Raw genomic sequence first — 23,954 nt, 5'->3', positions numbered from 1 at the left:
AAATAGTCGCATGCACCTAAAGCAACACAAAGTAAAATAATCCTGCAGAAAAAAATATAAAAACAATAAAAAGTGTTTGTTTTTTTTATTGTGTAAAAGTTCTAAAACATAAAGAAATCCCAAAAATCATCAAGTGATGACCCAGTTGCATTTTTTCCCCATTTCACTGCCCAATTATTTTTTCAGTACTAAATGTGTTAATTGAAGAAATTCCGATAAATACTAGAGATTGAGTAAAACTCCTTACGAGTTATTAGTGGAACAATAGCCTTTATTCAGGGTCGGGCGCTGACCACCCCCCCCACCCCCCGGTCGCTCTACGCAGCACAGACGTCGCCTTGTCCTCTGCAGGAATTTGGTTGGATTTGGACATTGTTTCCTCAAGGACGACAAGATTAAGACATAAGTTTTTGAGGTTTTTTTTCCACCGATACAAACATATGAGGACTGTAACGTTACATAATTCATCATATAATGTCCTGCAAAATGCGAACAAATTACAAGTGCGGTGGAAATAGTAAAAAAAAAAAAGAGAACTGAAAAAAACGAATAAAGATCTGGTCTACAAAGAATGAAAACCAAAAAATCTCTGTCGTCAGCAGATTGGAACAATCATTTCTTATTGTTTTTTATTTTATTACAATTGAAATTGCCGTTACATCGCTAATCTCCGCCAACCCGCAGACAAGTGCAGATTTGCCTTTCTTTCATATGGATGCCTGAGATGCCCCAAATTCAGAGCCATTCTCTATTACTACATTACACCCATCACTGCTCTGACTGGCTCACTGCTCTGACTAGCTTGATATTAGGTTTGCCATATAGAATTTATTACATAACCGGAGATAAAATGTTCCAGAACATTATAATTTGCAGAGAAAGAGGTGTGCAGGGGAAGGTGGAGGACAATGGCGTTGAGGGGTGCAGGACAGAGGTGGGGAGGGATGCAGAAGAAAGGCGGGGAGGGGTGCAGGACAAAGGTGGGGAGGGGGCAGGACAGAAGTGGGGAGGGATGCAGGACAGAGGTGGGGGAGGTGCAGTATAGAGACAGGGAGGGTGCAGCACAGAAACAGGGAGGGGTGCAGGACAGAGTCGAGGAGGGGTGCAGGACAGAGGTTGGGAGGGTGCAGAACAGAGATGGGGAGGGTGCAGAACAGAGTTAGGGAGGGTGCAGAACAGAGGTAGGGAGGGTGCAGAACAGAGGTGGGGAAGGTGTAGAACAGAGGTAGGGAGGGTGCAGAACAGAGATGGGGAAGGTGTAGAACAGAGGTGGGGAAGGTGCAGAACAGAGGTAGGGAGGGTGCAGAACAGAGGTGGGGAAGATGTAGAACAGAGGTGGGGAAGACAGAGGTGGGGAGGGTGCAGAACAGAGGTGGGGAGGGTGCAGAACAGAGGTGGGGAGGGTGCAGGACAGAGGTGGGGAGGGTGCAGGACAGAGGTGGGGAGGGTGCAGAATAGAGGTGGGGAAGATGTAGAACAGAGGTGGGGAAGGTGCAGAACAGAGGTAGGGAGGGTGCAGAACAGAGGTGGGGAAGGTGTAGAACAGAGGTGGGGAAGGTGCAGAACAGAGGTAGGGAGGGTGCAGAACAGAGGTAAGGAAGGTGTAGAACAGAGGTAGGGAGGGTGCAGAACAGAGTTAGGGAGGGTGCAGAACAGAGGTGGGGAAGATATAGAACAGAGGTGGGGAAGACAGAGGTGGGGAGGGTGCAGAACAGAGGTGGGGAGGGTGCAGAACAGAGGTGGGGAAGATGTAGAACAGAGGTGGGGAAGACAGAGGTGGGGAGGGTGCAGAACAGAGGTGGGGAGGGTGCAGAACAGAGGTGGGGAAGATGTAGAACAGAGGTGGGGAAGACAGAGGTGGGGAGGGTGCAGAACAGAGGTGGGGAGGGTGCAGGACAGAGGTGGGGAGGGTGCAGGACAGAGGTAGGGAGGGTGCAGAATAGAGGTGGGGAAGATGTAGAACAGAGGTGGGGAAGACAGAGGTGGGGAAGACAGAGGTGGGGAGGATGCAGAACAGAGGTGGGGAGGGTGCAGGAAAGACACATGGAGGGAGTAGGACAGAGGTAGGGAGAGTGAAGAACAGAGGTGGGGAAGGTGCAGAACAGAGGTGGGGAGGGTGCAGAACAGAAGTGGAGAGGGTGCAGAACAGAGTTAGGGAGGGTGCAGGACAGAGGAAGGAAGGGTGCAGGAAAGACACATGGAATGAGCAGGACAGAGGTAGGGAGAGTGAACAGCAGGGCAGGTAACCTGGTGCCTCACAGCGCTCATGCTGCAAGGCAAAGCCCCCATGGCTCCAGGCCGCACTGCCCCACTGACACGAAGCCACCACAACAGCGGCCACCACACAGTACCAGCACGCTGTGAGAGGAGCTGCGCACTCACCTGCCACAGGCTCCTATATGTGAACTAGGAGCAACAAAGGCTGACCCCTCTTGCAGTCTCCTGCTGATTAAAATAACCTGTGCCGAATGGGGGGAGTGCAGACCCAAGCAAAAAGCAGAGGGGTATAGAATGTTAAATAACAGTAAAAAGAAAAAAGGGGGGGGAGCAGGAAAGAGGCAGGGAGGGTGCAGGACAGAGGCAGGGAGGAGTGCAGAACAGAAGCGGGGAGGGTGCAGAACAGAGGTGGGAGGGTGCAGAACAGAGGTGGGGAGGGTGCAGAAAAGAGGTGGGAGGGTGCAGAACAGAGGTGGGGAGGGTGCAGAAAAGAGGTGGGAGGGTGCAGAACAGAGGTGGGGAGGGTGCAGAAAAGAGGTGGGAGGGTGCAGAACAGAGGTGGGGAGGGTGCAGAACAGAGGTGGGGAAGGGTGCAGGACAGAGGTGGGGAGGGTGCAGAACAGAGGTAGGGAGGGTGCAGTACAGAGGTAGGGAGGGTGCAGTACAGAGGTGGGGAGACGTGCAGAACAGAGGTAGGGAGGGTGCAGAACAGAGGTACGGAGGGTGCAGGACAGAGGTGGGAGGGTGCAGAAAAGAGGTGGGAGGGTGCAGAACAGAGGTAGGGAGGGTGCAGAAAAGAGGTACGGAGGGTGCAGGACAGAGAAAGGAAGAGTCCAGAACAGAGGTGGGGAGGGTGCAGAACAGAGGTGGGGAGGGTGCAGAAAAGAGGTGTGAGGGTGCAGAACAGAGGTGGGGAGGGTGCAGAACAGAGGTGGGGAAGGGTGCAGGACAGAGGTAGGGAGGGTGCAGAAAAGAGGTACGGAGGGTGCAGGACAGAGAAAGGAAGAGTCCAGAACAGAGGTAGGGAGGGTACAGGACAGACAGAGGCTGGGAGCAGGAGAAAGGTAGGGAGGGAGCAGGACAAAGGTAAGGAGGGAGCAGGACAGAGGTAGGGAGAGTGAAGGACAGAGGTGGGGAGGGAGGAGCAGGGCAGAGGAACAGGACAGATGTGGAGAGGGAAAGGACAGATGCAGGGAGGTGAGTCCAGTGGGTCTACACCCACATGTCGGACGTGCCACTCCGGTCATTAGAAAACCCCCGATTTGGACTTGCAGCCGAGTGAGTAGCATCTCCGACCCCTCGGGCCTGTTTACTGTTTAGTATTGTTTAGAAAAGTAGACTACAGTAACGAATAAAGTGACCTGACGTTTTCCTGCTAGAGGGATCCAGAGTAAGGATTACGCTGCAGGGATTGTTACTGATAAGAATAAGTGTCGGTAATATCAACTGTGTTTGTGAGTCGCTGACTTCTCACTGTCAACTAATTGTTATTACGACTAAACCCTAACACTCTCACGGGGATGGACAAACCAGGGGAGGTGTAACACCAGAAATCTACAGGTCCCAAAAGAGATGGTCTGGGGTGAGCTGGACCGCAGAGTGAAGGCAAAAGGGCCAACAAGTGCTAAGCATCTCTGGGAACTCCTTCACGACTGTTGGAAGACCATTTCCGGTGACTACCTCCTGAAGCTCATCAAGAGAATTCCAAGCGTAAGGTGGCTACTGTGAAGAACCTAGAATATAAGACAGATTTTCAGTTGTGTATTTCATTCCACATGTGATAATTCATAGTTTTGATGCCTTCAATGTGAATCTACAATTTTCAGAGTCATGAAAATAAAGAAAACTCTTTGAATGAGAAGGTGTGTCCAAACTTTTGGTCTGAGCTGTACTTATGAACCAAAATGACCTCCAAGTGGCAGACAAACCCGGATGCCCTGCCAAAATGGAATCATGCCTCTCCTGAAGAAGATCAGTCCATAAAGGTGGTGGAACATACAGTTCATTTACAGGCAAACCCTCAGGCACACTGTCCTGCTCATCCAGAACGCGGTGTCTAGTATCAAGCACCAGCGCACCCACCACCACCCCCTTTTATGATTGGGAATGAAAGAGGTAGCTAATACTTCTCGATATTTTAGGCTATTGATATTGCCTTCCACCTTGCAAATGTTTCGCACCCCCCAAACCATGATCTTTCCACCACCAAACTTAACTGTTTTCTGGATCCATACGTGCTCCAGTAGGTCTCCTGTAGCATTTGCTGCGGCTGTGGTGTAGTTCAACTGAAGATTCATCAGAGAAATCCACCTTCTGCCACTTTTCCAGCGTCCATCTGTTTAGTAGGCTGTGGGACTTGGCAAATGCCACATGGTTTTTTTAATTACCTTTTGTTTAGTGCTGGCTTCTGGGCACTGAGTCAACCATGGAGGCCATTTCGAGACAGAATCCTACAAACTGTTCTAGATGACACAGGGACTTGAGGTGACCAGGCCTGTTGGAGCTCTGCTGCAATGGAAGAGGGGCTGGCTTTGGATTTTCTAACCAACAAATGTTCCTCCTGAGCAGTTGTCTTGCGGGGTCTGCCGGACCTGGGCTTGTCAAAAACATCTCCAGTCTCTTCAAACCTTTTTTTAATTCTTTGGACTTGACGCTGAGACACATTAAAGGGGCAGCCACCTCTGCAGTGGATCTGGTCTTCAGCCTCTTAATAATCAAGGCTTTGGTCGCAGGGTGGATTTTTGGCACTTTTTGGCATTTTTGGTGGATGTTGTCAGAGGTCAAGTTGCAGTTCAAGTGAAGGTCTGTGGTGCTGGGCTTCTTTTTATACACACCCACTAATTAACCGATCATTCAGTGAGCACAGCTGAGGATGTAAACGAGGTTTGGGTGCATTATATGACAAGGCGATAAAACAGACAAAATCTGACCTTTCTGTGTTCATTAAATGGTCAATGTTAACTTTATTTTCATAACCTAAACCAAATTTGGGAGGGTTTCAGCTTTCAAAAGAGTAATTTATAAAACCAATGGATGAATTTAAAGTCAGGTTATAAGCTTTTATTTACATAACATGGAGAAGCGACAGAACTTCTGTCAGGGACTGTAGTAACGGCCAAAAGTGCATGCTGTTGTTGGTCCCTAATTTCAGTGACCTCTAGTGACAAGGCCTGTAGTTGTGTGGCCAAGGAGCAAACTGGATCCATAAGGAAGCCCCCAGAATGCACCAAATGGGCTCGCTATAATGTTACGACTAAACCCTAACAATCTTATGGGGATGGACAAACCAAAAGAGATATAAAACCAGAAATACACAAGTTCGGATCCAGGCAAGTACTTGCCCTAAACCTGACCCTGATTTGTCCCTGCCTGACAACGGAGGTTGGCACCCTGAGATCATGTAATGGCGCTCCCACTTGTCAATGGCTGACCCTGAGTGTCCTTAACTGCACCAAGTGTAACACAAAAACAACAAACATAAATGAAGTGCACAGGCAAGAGGGCGAGACACAGGGCTAGGAACGTGCAAACACAGTCATACAGGAATAATGGAATACAAGAAACCAAAAAGACTAACATAATACGTCGAAATCTGCCCAAACCTAAATTATACAAAACAGGAGATAACTGAGAGAATAGCAATGCATGGAGCTGGGACTCCAGACAACCACCCATCCAGAAATATAGCCAGCACTGAGGCATGTGAGTATATAGACCCTCCCAAAATATGATTGGGCAAACCAAATGAGAAAGTGCACACAGCTGAATAGAAGTGAAATAGGAACGCAAAGCATGAGAAAGACAAGAAATCCTTCAGCAGTTGGACCAAGACAAACAAGCTGTGGTCCAACCAAGATGGAACCTGACCAACAATCGGAGATCACCGTTTCGAACCCTGGAGTGGAGCCATGACAAATACGTTCAATGTGAAAGCGCCCAGTAATTGGCATAGATGTGAAAGCCACCATCGCCTTATCCATTCAATTGCATATTGTCCAGACGATTGGAGGAGTGCTGTTCGTGATAAATTGGTGGGATAGCTGTGTCATCTCTCCATGACAGAGAGAACAAGAGTCTTTATCCACAGGGTCGGGTCACTGACCTCCCGTTTGCTGTACACAGCACAGACGCCATCTTGTCTTCTTCAGGAATGTGGCTGGAATGGGAAAAAGTTAAAAAATAGCAGATTTACTAAAAATACACTTTTTTCTGGTTTTGAGATGCGCCCATTCTTCCTTTTAGGGTCCCATTCCCCTTCATTTTGTAAGCTTGCACCCTTTAGTGCCTCTCACGTGGCACTAAAAAGGGTGTTTAGCCTTGTTTTTAGCCCCAAATTCATTAATTTCCTTCAAAAAACGACATGGGGTCCCCCCTATTATTTGTAGCCAGCTAGGGTGAAGCAGACGGCTGTAGCCTCCAGACCTTGGCTGGTAATCCAAAGCAGAGTACACCCTACGCTGTTATTTTAAATAATTAAAAACAAAAAAAGTGGGGTCTTAAAAAATTGGATCACTAGCCAAGGTAAAGCGGACAGCTGTAGTCTGGTATTTTCAGGCTGGGGAGGCCCATGTTATTGGACCCTCCCCAGCCTAAAAGTAGCATTCTACAGTTGCCCCAGAAGTGGTGCATCCATTAGATGTACCAATCCTGGCGCTTCGGCCAGCTCTTCTGATTGCCCTGGCGCGGTGTCAAAATGGGGTTGATGCCAGCTGTGAACTGCTAGCTGGCATCAAGCCCTGGTATTAGTCATGGGTGGACATCTATCAGATACCCCCATTACTAATCCAGCTGCTGAACCAAGAAAAATAAATTTTATTTGGACACCCCCCCCCCAACTACAGCCCTCGGCCACCAATTTATTCCAATTTAAAAAAAAAAAAAAGTCTGACATGATCCATAAAGATGCTCACGAAGATTCCCAAACTTGAAACTGAAAGACATGAAAAGAGAAAATTATTAAATAAGTAAAGACAGGAGACACCCTTATTCACCAATTTATTCCCCTGGAAAATCCCTAATCCGTGTCCGGCGTAATCCAATAAGGGGGTCCCACGACGATCCTCACTGTCCCAGTCTATGAAGAACAGAATATTCCCCATTGGCTGGGAGAGCAGCGCCTGCACTCACAACCTGCTCTGAGAAACACTGCAGTGACCTGAGATAACCTCATGAGGTTAGCTCAGGTCACCGCAAGGGCTCATGCAGTAGTATGTGAGAAGCTGTGGGCCTGACGAGCGCTGACGTCATGAGGTTATCTCAGTTGATTACCTGTGGCAATGAACTTCACTGAACTCGTGACGTCACCGCTCGTCACTGAGTTCCATGACCGCAGTGTTCTCACGCCAAGTATCGTGGGAGCCTGCAATGTCATCACTCATCACAGTCACGGGCCGCCCATGATACTTGATGTGAGAATGCAGCAGTCATTGAACTCACTGACGAGGGAGGAGGAGAGAGGTAGGGAGGGAGCAGGATAGAGGGGAGGGTACAGGACAGAGGTGGGGAGGGTGCAGGACAGAGGTGGGGACGGTGCAGGACAGAGGTGGGGAGGGTGCAGGATGGAGGAAGGAATAGTGCAGGACATAGGCAGGGAGGGAGGAGGACAGAGGTGAGTAGGGTTCAGGACAGAGGTTGGAAGGGAACAGGGAACAGGACAGACATGGAGAGGGAGCAGGACAGATGTACAAAGGAAGAAGGACAGAGGCGGGGAGGGAGAAGACAGATGAGGGGAGGGAGGGAACAGGACACACGCTGGGATGGAGTAGGACAGAGGTGGGGTGGGATCAGGAGAGAGGCCTTGATGATGCAGGACAGATGTGGGGTGGGTGCAGGACAGATGTGGGGAAAAAGCAAGACAGATGTGGGAAGGGAGCAGGATGGAGGTAGGGAGGAAACAGGAAAGAGGCAGGAAGGGAACAGGAAAGAGGCAGGAAGGGAACAGGAAACACATGGGGACTGAGAAGGACAGACACGGGAAGGGAACAAGGAGGAGCCAAGGAGGGAGCAGGACAGAAGTGGTGAGGGAGCTGGACAGAGGCAAGGATGGAGCAAGACAGAGGTGGGGAGGGAGCTGGACAGAGGCAAAGATGGAGCAAGACAGAGGTGGTGAGGGAGCTGGACAGAGGCAAGGATGGAGCAAGACAGAGGTGGGGAGGGAGCTGGACAGAGGCAAGGATGGAGCAAGACAGAGGTGGGGAGGGAGCTGGACAGAGGCAAGGATGGAGCAAGACAGAGGTGGGGAGGGAGCTGGACAGAGGCAAGGATGGAGCAAGACAGAGGTGGTGAGGGAGCTGGACAGAGGCAAGGATGGAGCAAGACAGAGGTGGGGAGGGAGCTGGACAGAGGCAAGGATGGAGCAAGACAGAGGTGGGGAGGGAGCTGGACAGAGGCAAGGATGGAGCAAGACAGAGGTGGTGAGGGAGCTGGACAGAGGCAAGGATGGAGCAAGACAGAGGTGGTGAGGGAGCTGGACAGAGGCAAGGATGGAGCAAGACAGAGGTGGGGAGGGAGCTGGACAGAGGCAAGGATGGAGCAAGACAGAGGTGGTGAGGGAGCTGGACAGAGGCAAGGATGGAGCAAGACAGAGGTGGTGAGGGAGCTGGACAGAGGCAAGGATGGAGCAAGACAGAGGTGGGGAGGGAGCTGGACAGAGGCAAGGATGGAGCAAGACAGAGGTGGGGAGGGAGCTGGACAGAGGCAAGGATGGAGCAAGACAGAGGTGGGGAGGGAGCTGGACAGAGGCAAGGATGGAGCAAGACAGAGGTGGGGAGGGAGCTGGACAGAGGCGGGTATGGAACTGGACAAAGGCAGGGAGGGTTCAGGACAGAGGTTGAAAGGGAACAGGACAGATGCGCTGAGGGAGCAGGACAGATGTACGGAGGAAGCAGGACAGAGAAGGGGAGGGAAAAGACAGATGAGAGAAGGGAGCAGACACGGGTATGGAGTAGAACAGAGGTAGGGAGGGAGCAGGATGGACAAGGGGAGGGAACAGGACAGAGGTGGGGAGGGAATAGGACAGACGCAGAGAGGGAGCAGGACAGACACGGGGAGGGAGCAAGATGGAAGTGGGGAGGGAGCAGGACAGCAATGGGTAGGAAACCGGATAAAGGCAAAGAGGGTGCAGGACAGAGGCTGGGAGGGTGAAGGACAGAGGTGTGGAGGGAGCAAGACAGGTGTGGAGGGAGCAAGACAGAGGAGGGGAGGGTGCAGGACAGAGGAGGGGAGGGTGCAGGACAGAGGAGTGTAAGACACAGGACAGATGCGGGAGGGAGGAAGACAGAAGTAGGGAGGGTGCAGCACAGAGGTAGGGAGAGTGCAGTACAGGAGTTGGGAGGGATCAGGATAGAGGTAGGGAGGGAACACGACAGACGCAGAGAGGGAGCAGGACAGAGACAGGGAGGGAACAGGACAGACACAGATAGGCAGGAGAACAGAGGCAGGGAGGGTGCAAGACAGAGGTGGGGAGGGCGCAGGAGAGAGGTGGAGAGGGTGCAGGAGAGGAAAGGAGGGTGCAGTACAGAGGTGGGGAGGGTGCAAGACAGAAGAGGGGAGGGTGCAGGACAGAGGGGGAGGTATGCAGGACAGAGAAGGGGAGGGATGCAGGACAGAGGTGGCAGAGGTTGCAGAATAGAGGCAGGGAGGGGTGCAAGACAGAGGTGGGGAGGGCGCAGCACAGAGGGGGGGAAGAATGTAGGGCCAAGGTGCGGAGAGACAAGGACAGAGGCAGGGAGGCAGCAGGAGAGGCTCAGAGGGAGCAGGACAGAAGCGGGGAGGGAGCAGGACAGAAGCGGGGAGAGAGCAGGACAGAAGCGGGGAGAGAGCAGGACAGAAGCGGGGAGAGAGCAGGACAGAGATGGGGAGAGTGCAGGACAGAGTTGGAAGCAAGACCAGGGGTGGAAAGGGCATATGGGGAAGGTGAAGAGGGTGCAGGACAGAAGCAGGGAGGGAGCAGGACAGAGGTGGGGAACATGTAGCACAGAGGTGTGGAAGGAGCAGGACTGAGGCGGGAAGAGAGCAGGACAGAGGAGGGGAGGGGACATTACAGAGGCAAAGAGGGTGCAGGACAGTGGTGGAGAGGAAGCATGACAGAGGTAGGAAGGGGTGCAGGATAGAGGTGGAGAGGAGTGCAGAGCAGAGGTGAGGAGGGAGCAGAAAAGAGATGTGTGTGTATCATGACAGAGGTGGGGAGGATGCAGGACAGGTGGAGAGTGAGCATGACAGAGGAAGAAATGGTGCAGGGCAGAGGCGGAGAGAAGAGTAGGATAGAGGTGGGGAGGGAGCATAACACAGGAGAAGAGGATGCAGGATAGTGGTGGAGAAGAAGCATGACAGAGGTAGGAAGGGTGCAAGAGAGAGGCAGGGAGGGGTGCACGACAGAGGAGGAGAGTAGTGCATAACAGAGGTGGGGAGGGGTGCAGGAAAGAGGAGGGGAGGGGTGCAGGAAGAGATGTTAATTATATCTGTTGTAGTTTGGTGTCATCATAAATAAATGTTACCTGATGCCTCGAGGGCCTGAACTGGTAGAGGATGAGCTACCTGGTACCCCGGGTCCTGAGCAAGCACGGGATGAGCTACCTGGTACCCCGGGTCCTGAGCAAGCACAGGATGAGCTACCTGGTGACTCGGGGACTGATCTGGCACAGGGTGAGCTGCCTGGTGACTCGGGGACTGATCTGGCACAGGATGGGCTGCCTGGTACCCCGGGTCCCGAGCAAGCACAGGATGAGCTACCTGGTGACCCGGGGACTGATCTGGCACAGGGTGAGCTACCTGGTACCCCGGGTCCTGAGCAAGCACAGGATGAGCTGCCTGGTGACTCGGGGACTGATCTGGCACAGGATGGGCTGCCTGGTGACCCGGTGACTGATCTGGCACAGGATGGGCTGCCTGGTGACTCGGGGACTGATCTGGCACAGGATGAGCTGCCTGGTGACCCGGGGACTGATCTGGCACAGGATGGGCTGCCTGGTGACCTGGGGACTGATCTGGCACAGGATGGGCTGCCTGGTACCCCGGGTCCTGAGCAAGCACGGGATGAGCTGCCTGGTGACTCGGGGACTGATCTGGCACAGGGTGAGCTGCCTGGTGACCCGGGGACTGATCTGGCACAGGATGAGCTGCCTGGTGACCCGGGGACTGATCTGGCACAGGATGAGCTGCCTGGTGACCCGGGGACTGATCTGGCACAGGATGGGCTGCCTGGTGACCCGGGGACTGATCTGGCACAGGATGGGCTGCCTGGTGACCCGGGGACTGATCTGGCACAGGATGGGCTGCCTGGTGACCCGGGGACTGATCTGGCACAGGATGGGCTGCCTGGTGACCCGGGGACTGATCTAGCACAGGATAAGCTGCCTGGTGACCCGGGCACTGATCTGGCACAGGATGAGCTACCTGGTGACCCGGGGACTGATCTGGCACAGGATGGGCTGCCTGGTGACCCGGGGACTGATCTGGCACAGGATGGGCTGCCTGGTGACCCGGGGACTGATCTGGCACAGGGTGAGCTGCCTGGTGACCCGGGGACTGATCTGGCACAGGATGGGCTGCCTGGTGACCCGGGGACTGATCTGGCACAGGATAAGCTGCCTGGTGACCCGGGGACTGATCTGGCACAGGATGGGCTGCCTGGTGACCCGGGGACTGATCTGGCACAGGATAAGCTGCCTGGTTACCCGGGGACTGATATGGCACAGGATGGGCTGCCTGGTGACCCGGGGACTGATCTGGCACAGGATGGGCTGCCTGGTGACCCGGGGACTGATCTGGCACAGGATGGGCTGCCTGGTGACCCGGGGACTGATCTGGCACAGGATGGGCTGCCTGGTGACCCGGGGACTGATCTGGCACAGGATGAGCTGCCTGGTGACCCGGAGACTGATCTGGCACAGGGTGAGCTGCCTGGTGACCCGGGGACTGATCTGGCACAGGATGGGCTGCCTGGTGACCCGGGGACTGATCTGGCACAGGATGGGCTGCCTGGTGACCCGGGGACTGATCTGGCACAGGATGAGCTACCTGGTGACCCGGGGACTGATCTGGCACAGGATGAGCTACCTGGTACCCCAGGGACTGATCTGGCACAGGATGGGCTGCCTGGTGACCCGGGGACTGATCTGGCACAGGATGAGCTACCTGGTGACCCGGGGACTGATCTGGCACAGGGTGAGCTGCCTGGTGACCCGGGGACTGATCTGGCACAGAGTGAGCTGCCTGGTGACCCGGGGACTGATCTGGCACAGGATAAGCTGCCTGGTGACCCGGGCACTGATCTGGCACAGGATGGGCTGCCTGGTGACTCGGGGACTGATCTGGCACAGGATGGGCTGCCTGGTGACTCGGGGACTGATCTGGCACAGGATGGGCTGCCTGGTGACTTGGGGAGTGATCTGGCACAGGATGGGCTGCCTGGTGACCCGGGGACTGATCTGGCACAGGATGGGCTGCCTGGTGCAGCCGGGGACTGATCTGGCACAGGATGGGCTGCCTGGTGACTTGGGGACTGATCTGGCACAGGATGGGCTGCCTGGTGCCCCGGGGACTGATCTGGCACAGGATTGGCTGCCTGGTGACCCGGGGACTGATCTGGCACAGGATGGGCTGCCTGGTGACCCGGGGAGGGATCTGGCACAGGATGGGCTGCCTGGTGACCCGGGGACTGATCTGGCACAGGATGGGCTGCCTGGTGACCCGGGGACTGATCTGGCACAGGATGGGCTGCCTGGTGACCCGGGGACTGATCTGGCACAGGATGGGCTGCCTGGTGACCCGGGGACTGATCTGGCACAGGATGGGCTGCCTGGTGACCCGGGGAGTGATCTGGCACAGGATGGGCTGCCTAGTGACCCGGGGACTGATCTGGCACAGGATGGGCTGCCTGGTGACCCGGGGACTGATCTGGCACAGGATGGGCTGCCTGGTGACCCGGGGACTGATCTGGCACAGGATGGGCTGCCTGGTGACCCGGGGACTGATCTGGCACAGGATGGGCTGCCTGGTGACCCGGGGACTGATCTGGCATAGGATGAGCTGCCTGGTGACCCGGGGACTGATCTGGCACAGGATGGGCTGCCTGGTGACCCGGGGACTGATCTGGCACAGGATGGGCTGCCTGGTGACCTGGGGAGTGATCTGGCACAGGATGGGCTGCCTGGTGACCCGGGGACTGATCTGGCACAGGATGGGCTGCCTGGTGACCCGGGGACTGATCTGGCACAGGATGGGCTGCCTGGTGACCCGGGGACTGATCTGGCACAGGATGGGCTGCCTGGTGACCCGGGGACTGATCTGGCACAGGATGGGCTGCCTGGTGACTCGGGGATTGATCTGGCACAGGATGGGCTGCCTGGTGACCCGGGGACTGATCTGGCACAGGATGGGCTGCCTGGTGACTGATCTGGCACAGGATGGGCTGCCTGGTGACCCGGGGACTGATCTGGCACAGGATGGGCTGCCTGGTGACTGATCTGGCACAGGATGGGCTGCCTGGTGACCCGGGGACTGATCTGGCACAGGATGGGCTGCCTGGTGACCCGGGGAGTGATCTGGCACAGGATGGGCTGCCTGGTGACCCGGGGACTGATCTGGCACAGGATGGGCTGCCTGGTGACTGATCTGGCACAGGATGGGCTGCCTGGTGACTGATCTGGCACAGGATGGGCTGCCTGGTGACCCGGGGACTGATCTGGCACAGGATGGGCTGCCTGGTGACCCGGGGACTGATCTGGCACAGGATGGGCTGCCTGGTGACCCGGGGACTGATCTGGCACAGGATGGGCTGCCTGGTGACTGATCTGGCACAGGATGGGCTGCCTGGTGACTGATCTGGCACAGGATGGGCTGCCTGGTGACTGATCTGGCACAGGATGGGCTGCCTGGTGACTGATCTGGCACAGGATGGGCTGCCTGGTGACTGATCTGGCACAGGATGGGCTGCCTGGTGACTGATCTGGCACAGGATGGGCTGCCTGGTGACTGATCTGGCACAGGATGGGCTGCCTGGTGACTGATCTGGCACAGGATGGGCTGCCTGGGGACTGATCTGGCACAGGATGGGCTGCCTGGTGACTGATCTGGCACAGGATGGGCTGCCTGGTGACTGATCTGGCACAGGATGGGCTGCCTGGTGACTGATCTGGCACAGGATGGGCTGCCTGGTGACTGATCTGGCACAGGATGGGCTGCCTGGTGCAGCCGGCTGTGGGTGATCAGTGATTGGCCTGAGCAGTGGGCAGGGTCTTGTCTATAGATTAATGATGGAGAGGAGGATGTGATGTGCCGGGCTGATCGCAGACATTACATCAGGGAGCAGCATCAGCATCCACACCCAAATAACGCCGAGCAAAGACGCCCTCAGTGATCAGCAGCCGACACCTGCTCCCTCAGCCTCCGTCACTGTCTGTGCACAGGTGTCTGACTCCAGGGACCACCTCCAGGTCTGTATCCACCATTCTCCTGGGGCCAACCCCATCACATTTACACAATTGTGTCTGCTCCTCTTTACGTCCAATCCTGCTTGCTGTCAGTAAATGGAAGCATAGGCTGGACTCCACTCCTAAATGCTTTCCACAGCTGAGGGTTCGCTATAGTGGTATCCAGTCTCGACAATCCTCTGTGAGTTCAGGGACCGACACATTGAAATAAACGTGTTGTGGCGCTGATGTGTTTAGCTCGCAGAGGATTATACAGTCAGAGAACTGAATCTATACTCTAGATGGAAAGAAAAAGGTTTTCATTCAATGAAAGCAAGCAGAGATCTGAAAACAGCGGGGAATTGAAGTGGACAATATGAGAAAGCTGCAGAACGTTTCATTATAAGATGATGGACTGATATCGGCTGACGGTCACCTCCGCACTGTCCACATACCTCCTGTGATAACCCGATGTCTGGGGCTGTCCGGGGACGGTCACCTCCGCACTGTCCACATACCTCCTGTGATAACCCGATGTCTGGGACTGTCCGGGGACGGTCACCTCCGCACTGTCCACATACCTCCTGTGATAGCCGATGTCTGGGGCTGTCCGGGGACGGTCACCTCCGCACTGTCCACATACCTCCTGTGATAGCCCGATGTCTGGGACTGTCCGGGGACGGTCACCTCCGCACTGTCCACATACCTCCTGTGATAACCCAATGTTTGGGGTTGTCTGGGTCAGTCACCTCCGCACTGTCCACATACCTCCTGTGATAAGCCAATGTTTGTGGCTGTCCGGGGACGGTCACCTCCGTACTGTCCACATACCTCCTGTGATAAGCCAATGTTTGGGGCTGTCCGGGGACGGTCACCTCCGTACTGTCCACATACCTCCTGTGATAACCCGATGTCTGGGGCTGTCCGGGGACGGTCACCTCCGCACTGTCCACATACCTCCTGTGATAGCCCGATGTCTGGGGCTGTCCGGGGACGGTCACCTCCGTACTGTCCACATACCTCCTGTGATAAGCCAATGTTTGGGACTGTCCGGGGACAGTCACCTCCGCACTGTCCACATACCTCCTGTGATAACCCGATGTCTGGGACTGTCCGGGGATGGTCACCTCCGCACTGTCCACATACCTCCTGTGATAACCCGATGTCTGGGACTGTCCGGGGACGGTCACCTCCGCACTGTCCACATACCTCCTGTGATAGCCGATGTCTGGGGCTGTCCGGGGACGGTCACCTCCGCACTGTCCACATACCTCCTGTGATAGCCCGATGTCTGGGACTGTCCGGGGATGGTCACCTCCGCACTGTCCACATACCTCCTGTGATAACCCGATGTCTGGGACTGTCCGGGGACGGTCACCTCCGCACTGTCCACATACCTCCTGTGATAGCCCGATGTCTGGGACTGTCCGGGGACGGTCACCTCCGCACTGTCCACATACCTCCTGTGATAACCCAATGTTTGGGGTTGTCTGGGTCAGTCACCTCCGCACTGTCCACATACCTCCTGTGATAAGCCAATGTTTGTGGCTGTCCGGGGACGGTCACCTCCGTACTGTCCACATACCTCCTGTGATAAGCCAATGTTTGGGGCTGTCCGGGGACGGTCACCTCCGTACTGTCCACATACCTCCTGTGATAACCCGATGTCTGGGGCTGTCCGGGGACGGTCACCTCCGCACTGTCCACATACCTCCTGTGATAGCCCGATGTCTGGGGCTGTCCGGGGACGGTCACCTCCGTACTGTCCACATACCTCCTGTGATAAGCCAATGTTTGGGACTGTCCGGGGACAGTCACCTCCGCACTGTCCACATACCTCCTGTGATAACCCGATGTCTGGGACTGTCCGGGGATGGTCACCTCCGCACTGTCCACATACCTCCTGTGATAACCCGATGTCTGGGACTGTCCGGGGATGGTCACCTCCGCACTGTCCACATACCTCCTGTGACAGCCCGATGTCTGGGGCTGTCCGGGGACGGTCACCTCCGAACTGTCCACATACCTCCTGTGACAGCCCGATGTCTGGGGCTGTCCGGGGACGGTCACCTCCGCACTGTCCACATACCTCCTGTGACAGCCCGATGTCTGGGGCTGTCCGGGGACGGTCACCTCCGCACTGTCCACATACCTCCTGTGACAGCCCGATGTCTGGGGCTGTCCGGGGACGGTCACCTCCGCACTGTCCACATACCTCCTGTGATAACCCGATGTCTGGGACTGTCCGGGGACAGTCACCTCCGCACTGTCCACATACCTCCTGTGACAGCCCGATGTCTGGGGCTGTCCGGGGACGGTCACCTCCGCACTGTCCACATACCTCCTGTGATAGCCCGATGTATGGGGCTGTCCGGGGACGGTCACCTCCGCACTGTCCACATACCTCCTGTGATAACCCGATGTCTGGGACTGTCCGGGGACGGTCACCTCCGCACTGTCCACATACCTCCTGTGATAGCCCGATGTCTGGGGCTGTCCGGGGACGGTCACCTCCGCACTGTCCACATACCTCCTGTGATAGCCCGATGTCTGGGACTGTCCGGGGACGGTCACCTCCGCACTGTCCACATACCTCCTGTGACAGCCCGATGTCTGGGACTGTCCGGGGATGGTCACCTCCGCACTGTCCACATACCTCCTGTGATAACCCGATGTCTGGGACTGTCCGGGGACAGTCACCTCCGCACTGTCCACATACCTCCTGTGATAACCCGATGTCTGGGACTGTCCGGGGATGGTCACCTCCGCACTGTCCACATACCTCCTGTGATAACCCGATGTCTGGGACTGTCCGGGGACGGTCACCTCCGCACTGTCCACATACCTCCTGTGATAACCCGATGTCTGGGACTGTCCGGGGATGGTCACCTCCGCACTGTCCACATACCTCCTGTGATAGCCCGATGTCTGGGGCTGTCCGGGGACGGTCACCTCCGCACTGTCCACATACCTCCTGTGACAGCCCGATGTCTGGGGCTGTCCGGGGACGGTCACCTCCGAACTGTCCACATACCTCCTGTGACAGCCCGATGTCTGGGGCTGTCCGGGGACGGTCACCTCCGCACTGTCCACATACCTCCTGTGACAGCCCGATGTCTGGGGCTGTCCGGGGACGGTCACCTCCGCACTGTCCACATACCTCCTGTGATAACCCGATGTCTGGTACTGTCCGGGGACAGTCACCTCCGCACTGTCCACATACCTCCTGTGACAGCCCGATGTCTGGGGCTGTCCGGGGACGGTCACCTCCGCACTGTCCACATACCTCCTGTGATAGCCCGATGTATGGGGCTGTCCGGGGACGGTCACCTCCGCACTGTCCACATACCTCCTGTGATAGCCCGATGTCTGGGGCTGTCCGGGGACGGTCACCTCCGCACTGTCCACATACCTCCTGTGATAGCCGATGTCTGGGGCTGTCCGGGGACGGTCACCTCCGCACTGTCCACATACATCCTGTGATAGCCCGATGTCTGGGACTGTCCGGGGACGGTCACCTCCGCACTGTCCACATACCTCCTGTGATAACCCAATGTTTGGGGTTGTCTGGGTCAGTCACCTCCGCACTGTCCACATACCTCCTGTGATAACCCGATGTCTGGGACTGTCCGGGGACAGTCACCTCCGCACTGTCCACATACCTCCTGTGACAGCCCGATGTCTGGGACTGTCCGGGGACGGTCACCTCCGCACTGTCCACATACCTCCTGTGACAGCCCGATGTCTGGGGCTGTCCGGGGACGGTCACCTCCGAACTGTCCACATACCTCCTGTGACAGCCCGATGTCTGGGGCTGTCCGGGGACGGTCACCTCCGCACTGTCCACATACCTCCTGTGACAGCCCGATGTCTGGGGCTGTCCGGGGACGGTCACCTCCGCACTGTCCACATACCTCCTGTGATAACCCGATGTCTGGTACTGTCCGGGGACAGTCACCTCCGCACTGTCCACATACCTCCTGTGACAGCCCGATGTCTGGGGCTGTCCGGGGACGGTCACCTCCGCACTGTCCACATACCTCCTGTGATAGCCCGATGTATGGGGCTGTCCGGGGACGGTCACCTCCGCACTGTCCACATACCTCCTGTGATAGCCCGATGTCTGGGGCTGTCCGGGGACGGTCACCTCCGCACTGTCCACATACCTCCTGTGATAGCCGATGTCTGGGGCTGTCCGGGGACGGTCACCTCCGCACTGTCCACATACATCCTGTGATAGCCCGATGTCTGGGACTGTCCGGGGACGGTCACCTCCGCACTGTCCACATACCTCCTGTGATAACCCAATGTTTGGGGTTGTCTGGGTCAGTCACCTCCGCACTGTCCACATACCTCCTGTGATAACCCGATGTCTGGGACTGTCCGGGGACAGTCACCTCCGCACTGTCCACATACCTCCTGTGACAGCCCGATGTCTGGGGCTGTCCGGGGACGGTCACCTCCGCACTGTCCACATACCTCCTGTGATAGCCCGATGTATGGGGCTGTCCGGGGACGGTCACCTCCGCACTGTCCACATACCTCCTGTGATAACCCGATGTCTGGGACTGTCCGGGGACTGTCACCTCCGCACTGTCCACATACCTCCTGTGATAGCCCGATGTCTGGGGCTGTCCGGGGACGGTCACCTCCGCACTGTCCACATACCTCCTGTGGTAGCCCGATGTCTGGGACTGTCCGGGGACGGTCACCTCCGCACTGTCCACATACCTCCTGTGACAGCCCGATGTCTGGGACTGTCCGGGGACGGTCACCTCCGCACTGTCCACATACCTCCTGTGATAACCCGATGTCTGGGACTGTCCGGGGACAGTCACCTCCGCACTGTCCACATACCTCCTGTGATAACCCGATGTCTGGGACTGTCCGGGGATGGTCACCTCCGCACTGTCCACATACCTCCTGTGATAACCCGATGTCTGGGACTGTCCGGGGACGGTCACCTCCGCACTGTCCACATACCTCCTGTGATAACCCGATGTCTGGGACTGTCCGGGGATGGTCACCTCCGCACTGTCCACATACCTCCTGTGATAGCCCGATGTCTGGGGCTGTCCGGGGACGGTCACCTCCGCACTGTCCACATACCTCCTGTGACAGCCCGATGTCTGGGGCTGTCCGGGGACGGTCACCTCCGAACTGTCCACATACCTCCTGTGACAGCCCGATGTCTGGGGCTGTCCGGGGACGGTCACCTCCGCACTGTCCACATACCTCCTGTGACAGCCCGATGTCTGGGGCTGTCCGGGGACGGTCACCTCCGCACTGTCCACATACCTCCTGTGATAACCCGATGTCTGGGACTGTCCGGGGACAGTCACCTCCGCACTGTCCACATACCTCCTGTGACAGCCCGATGTCTGGGGCTGTCCGGGGACGGTCACCTCCGCACTGTCCACATACCTCCTGTGATAGCCCGATGTATGGGGCTGTCCGGGGACGGTCACCTTCGCACTGTCCACATACCTCCTGTGATAGCCCGATGTCTGGGGCTGTCCGGGGACGGTCACCTCCGCACTGTCCACATACCTCCTGTGATAGCCGATGTCTGGGGCTGTCCGGGGACGGTCACCTCCGCACTGTCCACATACATCCTGTGATAGCCCGATGTCTGGGACTGTCCGGGGACGGTCACCTCCGCACTGTCCACATACCTCCTGTGATAACCCAATGTTTGGGGTTATCTGGGTCAGTCACCTCCGCACTGTCCACATACCTCCTGTGATAAGCCAATGTTTGTGGCTGTCCGGGGACGGTCACCTCCGTACTGTCCACATACCTCCTGTGATAAGCCAATGTTTGGGGCTGTCCGGGGACGGTCACCTCCGTACTGTCCACATACCTCCTGTGATAAGCCAATGTTTGGGACTGTCCGGGGACAGTCACCTCCGCACTGTCCACATACCTCCTGTGATAACCCGATGTCTGGGACTGTCCGGGGATGGTCACCTCCGCACTGTCCACATACCTCCTGTGATAACCCGATGTCTGGGACTGTCCGGGGATGGTCACCTCCGCACTGTCCACATACCTCCTGTGACAGCCCGATGTCTGGGGCTGTCCAGGGACGGTCACCTCCGAACTGTCCACATACCTCCTGTGACAGCCCGATGTCTGGGGCTGTCCGGGGACGGTCACCTCCGCACTGTTCACATACCTCCTGTGACAGCCCGATGTCTGGGGCTGTCCGGGGACGGTCACCTCCGCACTGTCCACATACCTCCTGTGATAACCCGATGTCTGGGACTGTCCGGGGACAGTCACCTCCGCACTGTCCACATACCTCCTGTGACAGCCCGATGTCTGGGGCTGTCCGGGGACGGTCACCTCCGCACTGTCCACATACCTCCTGTGATAGCCCGATGTATGGGGCTGTCCGGGGACGGTCACCTCCGCACTGTCCACTTACCTCCTGTGATATCCCGATGTCTGGGGCTGTCCGGGGACGGTCACCTCCCCACTGTCCACATACCTCCTGTGATATCCCGATGTCTGGGGCTGTCCGGGGACGGTCAACTCCGCACTGTCCACATACCTCCTGTGATAACCCGATGTCTGGGACTGTCCGGGGACGGTCACCTCCGCACTGTCCACATACCTCCTGTGATAGCCCGATGTCTGGGGCTGTCCGGGGACGGTCACCTCCGCACTGTCCACATACCTCCTGTGATATCCCGATGTCTGGGGCTGTCCGGGGACGGTCAACTCCGCACTGTCCACATACCTCCTGTGATAGCCCGATGTCTGGGACTGTCCGGGGACGGTCACCTCCGCACTGTCCACATACCTCCTGTGATAACCCGATGTCTGGGACTGTCCGGGGACGGTCACCTCCGCACTGTCCACATACCTCCTGTGATAGCCCGATGTCTGGGGCTGTCCAGGGACGGTCACCTCCGCACTGTCCACATACCTCCTGTGATAACCCGATGTCTGGGACTGTCCGGGGACGGTCACCTCCGCACTGTCCACATGCCTCCTGTGATAGCCCGATGTCTGGGACTGTCCGGGGACAGTCACCTCCGCACTGTCCACATACCTCCTGTGATATCCCGATGTCTGGGACTGTCCGGGGACGGTCACCTCCGCACTGTCCACATACCTCCTGTGATAGCCCGATGTCTGGGGCTGTCCGGGGACGGTCACCTCCGCACTGTCCACATACCTCCTGTGATAACCCGATGTCTGGGACTGTCCGGGGACGGTCACCTCCGCACTGTCCACATGCCTCCTGTGATAGCCCGATGTCTGGGACTGTCTGGGGACAGTCACCTCCGCACTGTCCAGATACCTCCTGTGATATCCCGATGTCTGGGACTGTCCGGGGACGGTCACCTCCGCACTGTCCACATACCTCCTGTGATAACCCGATGTCTGGGACTGTCCGGGGACGGTCACCTCCGCACTGTCCACATACCTCCTGTGATATCCCGATGTCTGGGACTGTCCGGGGACGGTCACCTCCGCACTGTCCACATACCTCCTGTGATATCCCGATGTCTGGGACTGTCCGGGGACGGTCACCTCCGCACTGTCCACATACCTCCTGTGATATCCCGATGTCTGGGACTGTCCGGGGACGGTCACCTCCGCACTGTCCACATACCTCCTGTGATAGCCCGATGTCTGGGACTGTCCGGGGACGGTCACCTCCGCACTGTCCACATACCCCCTGTGATAGCCCGATGTCTGGGACTGTCCGGGGACGGTCACCTCCGCACTGTCCACATACCTCCTGTGATAACCCGATGTCTGGGACTGTCCGGGGACGGTCACCTCCGCACTGTCCACATACCCCCTGTGATAGCCCGATGTCTGGGGCTGTCCGGGGACGGTCACCTCCGCACTGTCCACATACCTCCTGTGATAACCCGATGTCTGGGGCTGTCCGGGGACGGTCACCTCCCCACTGTCCACATACCTCCTGTGATAACCCGATGTCTGGGGCTGACCGGGGACGGTCACCTCCGCACTGTCCACATACCTCCTGTGATAGCCCGATGTCTGGGACTGTCCGGGGACGGTCACCTCCGCACTGTCCACATACCTCCTGTGATAACCCGATGTCTGGGACTGTCCGGGGACGGTCACCTCCGCACTGTCCACATACCTCCTGTGATAGCCCGATGTCTGGGACTGTCCGGGGACGGTCAACTCCGCACTGTCCACATACCTCCTGTGATAGCCCGATGTCTGGGACTGTCCGGGGACGGTCACCTTCGCACTGTCCACATACCTCCTGTGATAGCCCGATGTCTGGGACTGTCCGGGGACGGTCACCTCCGCACTGCCCACATACCTCCTGTGATAGCCCGATGTCTGGGGCTGTCCGGGGACGGTCACCTCCGCACTGTCCACATACCTCCTGTGATAGCTCGATGTCTGGGACTGTCCGGGGACGGTCACCTCCGCACTGCCCACATACTTCCTGTGATAGCCCGATGTCTGGGACTGTCCGGGGACGGTCAACTCCGCACTGACCACATACCTCCTGTGATAACCCGATGTCTGGGACTCTCCGGGGACGGTCACCTCCGCACTGCCCACATACCTCCTGTGATAGCCCGATGTCTGGGGCTGTCCGGGGACGGTCACCTCCGCACTGTCCACATACCTCCTGTGATAGCCCGATGTCTGGGACTGTCCGGGGACGGTCACCTCCGCACTGTCCACATACCTCCTGTGATAGCCCGATGTCTGGGGCTGTCCGGGGACGGTCACCTCCGCACTGTCCACATACCTCCTGTGATAGCCCGATGTCTGGGGCTGTCCGGAGACGGTCACCTCCGCACTGTCCACATACCTCCTGTGATAACCCGATGTTTGGGCTGTCCGGGGACGGTCACCTCCGCACTGTCCACATACCTCCTGTGACAGCCCGATGTCTGGGGCTGTCCGGGGACGGTCACCTCCGCACTGTCCACATACCTCCTGTGATAACCCGATGTTTGGGCTGTCCGGGGACGGTCACCTCCGCACTGTCCACATACCTCCTGTGATAACCCGATGTCTGGGGCTGTCCGGGGACGGTCACCTCCGCACTGTCCACATACCTCCTGTGATAACCCAATGTTTGGGGTTGTCTGGGTCAGTCACCTCCGCACTGTCCACATACCTCCTGTGATAAGCCAATGTTTGTGGCTGTCCGGGGACGGTCACCTCCGTACTGTCCACATACCTCCTGTGATAAGCCAATGTTTGGGGCTGTCCGGGGACGGTCACCTCCGTACTGTCCACATACCTCCTGTGATAAGCCAATGTTTGGGACTGTCCGGGGACGGTCACCTCCGCACTGTCCACATACCT

At 57.0% G+C, this 23,954-nt stretch overlaps 1 protein-coding gene across 2 annotated transcripts in view; it reads left to right on the top strand.

Moving 5' to 3' along the window:
* The first annotated feature begins 10,526 nt into the window (after positions 1–10,526).
* LOC142312523 (ABC-type organic anion transporter ABCA8-like) overlaps positions 10,527–23,954 on the top strand; it is a 150,414-nt gene continuing 136,986 nt past the window's right edge. Inside the window, exon 1 of one of the 2 annotated variants that reach the window (XM_075351491.1) lies at positions 10,527–10,550. In XM_075351491.1, the coding sequence (XP_075207606.1) occupies positions 10,542–10,550 (9 nt within the window). In that variant the 5' untranslated portion in view covers positions 10,527–10,541. Of the gene's footprint in view, positions 10,551–14,468; positions 14,652–23,954 lie in introns of those variants that run through there. The other variant, XM_075351492.1, reaches the window with a different exon arrangement.

This window comes from Anomaloglossus baeobatrachus, chromosome 5 (genome assembly GCF_048569485.1).
Source record: "Anomaloglossus baeobatrachus isolate aAnoBae1 chromosome 5, aAnoBae1.hap1, whole genome shotgun sequence".
In the NCBI taxonomy this organism is placed as follows: Eukaryota; Metazoa; Chordata; class Amphibia; order Anura; family Aromobatidae; genus Anomaloglossus; species Anomaloglossus baeobatrachus.
The sequence above is the reverse complement of the archived record's forward strand: the minus strand, read 5'-3'. Positions and strand labels throughout refer to the sequence as shown.